Source organism: Aspergillus heteromorphus (assembly GCF_003184545.1).
Source record: "Aspergillus heteromorphus CBS 117.55 chromosome Unknown BO70scaffold_103, whole genome shotgun sequence".
NCBI classification, from domain to species: domain Eukaryota; kingdom Fungi; phylum Ascomycota; class Eurotiomycetes; order Eurotiales; family Aspergillaceae; genus Aspergillus; species Aspergillus heteromorphus.
In genome coordinates this window covers 7501-10327 of record NW_020290508.1, presented here as the reverse complement: position 1 = coordinate 10327, position 2827 = coordinate 7501, and the positions used below count along the sequence as shown (strand labels likewise).

General features: G+C 62.4%; 1 protein-coding gene across 1 annotated transcript, besides 2 other annotated features; it reads left to right on the top strand.

The window, feature by feature from the left end:
* Positions 1 to 6: 6 nt before the first annotated feature.
* Positions 7 to 236: a sequence feature (Protein overlapping with rRNA (BO70DRAFT_303588, PWY63173.1) was converted to a misc_feature.).
* Positions 237 to 296: 60 nt separating this feature from the next.
* Positions 297 to 390: a sequence feature (Protein overlapping with rRNA (BO70DRAFT_303588, PWY63173.1) was converted to a misc_feature.).
* Positions 391 to 394: 4 nt separating this feature from the next.
* On the top strand, positions 395 to 1015 carry BO70DRAFT_367185 (uncharacterized protein). The gene has a single exon (XM_025544527.1). It carries the CDS (start codon positions 656 to 658, stop codon positions 932 to 934), a length of 279 nt encoding a protein of 92 aa, XP_025394060.1. The 5' UTR covers positions 395 to 655; the 3' UTR covers positions 935 to 1015.
* Positions 1016 to 2827: the final 1812 nt, after the last annotated feature.

Below are 2827 nucleotides of genomic sequence, written 5' to 3'. Positions count from 1 at the left end.
TTCAATTTAGTACGAGAGGAACCGTTGATTCAGATAATTGGTTTTTGCGGCTGTCTGACCAGGCAGTGCCGCGACGCTACCATCTGCCGGATAATGGCTGAACGCCTCTAAGTCAGAATCCGTGCCGGAACGCGGCGATGTTGCCCCGCACGTCGTAGTTGGATACGAATAGGCCTTCGGGCCATGCACCTCAGCAGGCTGGCGACGGCCCCCCGGGAGAAACCCCTGGGGGCTGGCTGGCGAATTGCAATGTCACCTCGCGCGGGGATGAATCCTCTGCATACGACTGAAGTGACCAAGCGGGTCGTGTAAGCGGTCAAGTAGCCTTGTTGCTACGAGTCGCTGAGCGTCAGCCCGATCCTTGGCTAGATTTGTTGTGTTTACACACCACCCCCACTGACGAGCCCGGCAGCGCCGGGCGGTTGGAGGGGGCCTTGGGATGGGACCCGGGTTCTTACCCGGGTCGCTCCTGCCTTCCCACGTCCAGTGGGATTGGCCAGTTGGACGCGGTACTTTGCCAGGCCCGGGTAGGGGGCGAGGCCGGGTGGCCCACGTGGGTACGGCAGTCCCACGTCGAGTGAGACTGGCCAGTTGGACACGGTACTTTGCGCCTGAGGGGCGGGCGGAACGATCGCGAATCTCGCCAAGTCCAGCTATGGCCCGGGTAGGGGGCGAACCTGGGTGGCCCACTTTGTATGGCAAAAGGGACCGACGCACGGATCACCCCATAGTAAACCACCCCCCCCAGATTCACTTTCTGCCCATGGAACGTTTGCACGCGTGTCGATGGGCCGAAGGTGGCCGGACGACCCCTAGGGCAGGGGTGGCCGGGGGACTGGCGCTCACCGCGGGGGGCACGCAGGCGCCCCGTGGCCCTCCGGGACCTACCGGGGGGGAGCGCCAGCCCGCAGCGCCGGCCACGGGCACATACTGACGAAGTGGATTCACCAGTTAGCCGGGAAACATGAAAGATGCGAGGTCCCGCGGGGAGGAACGGGCCCTCCGGGGGTGTAGCGGCGGGGGCGGGGGCAGGGGAGAGCGCTGGGGCGCGGGGGTGGAAGGAGCAGCCCAGGGGACGGAAGGGAGGAGGAGCAGGTCGGCATGATCTGTTCCTCTTTTTTTTTGATGCCGTGCTGTGGTCACGTGACCCGGTCCCGAACGGGGAGGGGGCACGGGGGGGTGGTCCCTGTACTGCGGTGGGGATGCGTAGGGGCGTGGGTGGCCCACGCGCGCCTGGGCTCGGGGCCAGGGGGGGGGCGACGCGGTGCAGGGAAGGGCGGGACGACAGTAGATCTCCGTGCAGACCAAGTGTGTGCACCACCCTCCATATATATATATGTCCGCCCACGACCACCGGGATGCCACCATATAGATTTTCGCCTGGGGACCCCCTCTCTCCCGGCGGGACGGCGCCGTCGACCGACCAGCGTGGGCGGGCAGGTTAGTATCAAGCAGGGAGGTTGGTCGGAACGCGCAGGGGGGGCAGGTAGGATCGAGCAGAGGATGGCGGATGGGGTGGTGTGGGTTGGGTGGTCGAGGTGGTGGGCGGAACGATCGCGAATTTCGCTAAGTCCAGCTATGGCCCGGGTAGGGGGCGAACCTGGGTGGCCCACTTTGTATGGGAAAACGGCATGACGCACGGACCACCCCATAGTAAACCACCCCCCCCAGATTCACTTTCTGCCCACGGAACGTTTGCACGCGTGTCAATGGGCCAAAGGTAGCCGGTGGTACTATGTGGAAGGCAGAAGTCAGCTCACAGCTGGCAGAAGCCTGATCGCATTTCTTCCATGTCAGGTAGGCTGTCTTTCTGTGACTGGTAGCGCCTAGGCCCTTTCAGTAGGGCCTCGCTTCAGGAACGGGGGCGCCCGCCCATCCCAGCCCGTGGTCTTCCTCTGCGCCGCCGGTGTTTCTCCTGAGTCCAGGGGTGCACCGGCTTAAACACGCCCGGGGGTGCCCGTTGCTGCTGGGATGTCCGAAGCCCGGGGCCGTTCGCGGTCGCCGGCACCGATGGGGTCTGTGGATCGTTGGCCGCTGGCCAGCCTTCCTACGCAGATTCCTGGGGGGAGCCGCTCCGCGGGAGCCGCCGTTCGTCGGCGTGTCCGCGGGGTCTGGACCCCCCACCCGAGGGCCGTATGCCGCAGCCCGTCAGCGCCCGTGAGGGCACTGGCGGGATCCCTGCGTGCGGACCGGTTCCTGGGGAGCTACAGTGGGGGCAATCGGATGGTCACATGTGTGCTCCCGGTACGCCGGGGGTGTCGCTGTGGCCGGGCGCCTCGTGCGCTCCTTCCAGAGTGAAGCCTACGTACAACGCTGCCCCTCCGGGGGCTTTGGGGGGTGTTCCGGGCTCCGCCCGGGCATCCCCAGCAGGAACTAGGTATCTGGTTGATTCTGCCAGTAGTCATATGCTTGTCTCAAAGATTAAGCCATGCATGTCTAAGTATAAGCACTTTATACCGTGAAACTGCGAATGGCTCATTAAATCAGTTATCGTTTATTTGATAGTACCTTACTACATGGATACCTGTGGTAATTCTAGAGCTAATACATGCTGAAAACCTCGACTTCGGAAGGGGTGTATTTATTAGATAAAAAACCAATGCCCTTCGGGGCTCCTTGGTGAATCATAATAACTTAACGAATCGCATGGCCTTGCGCCGGCGATGGTTCATTCAAATTTCTGCCCTATCAACTTTCGATGGTAGGATAGTGGCCTACCATGGTGGCAACGGGTAACGGGGAATTAGGGTTCGATTCCGGAGAGGGAGCCTGAGAAACGGCTACCACATCCAAGGAAGGCAGCAGGCGCGCAAATTACCCAATCCCG

What these genes read in the sequence shown, in the direction of transcription:
- BO70DRAFT_367185 (XM_025544527.1), top strand. Translation starts at nt 656, where the DNA reads ATGGCCCGGGTAGGGGGCGAACCTGGGTGGCCCACTTTGTATGGCAAA.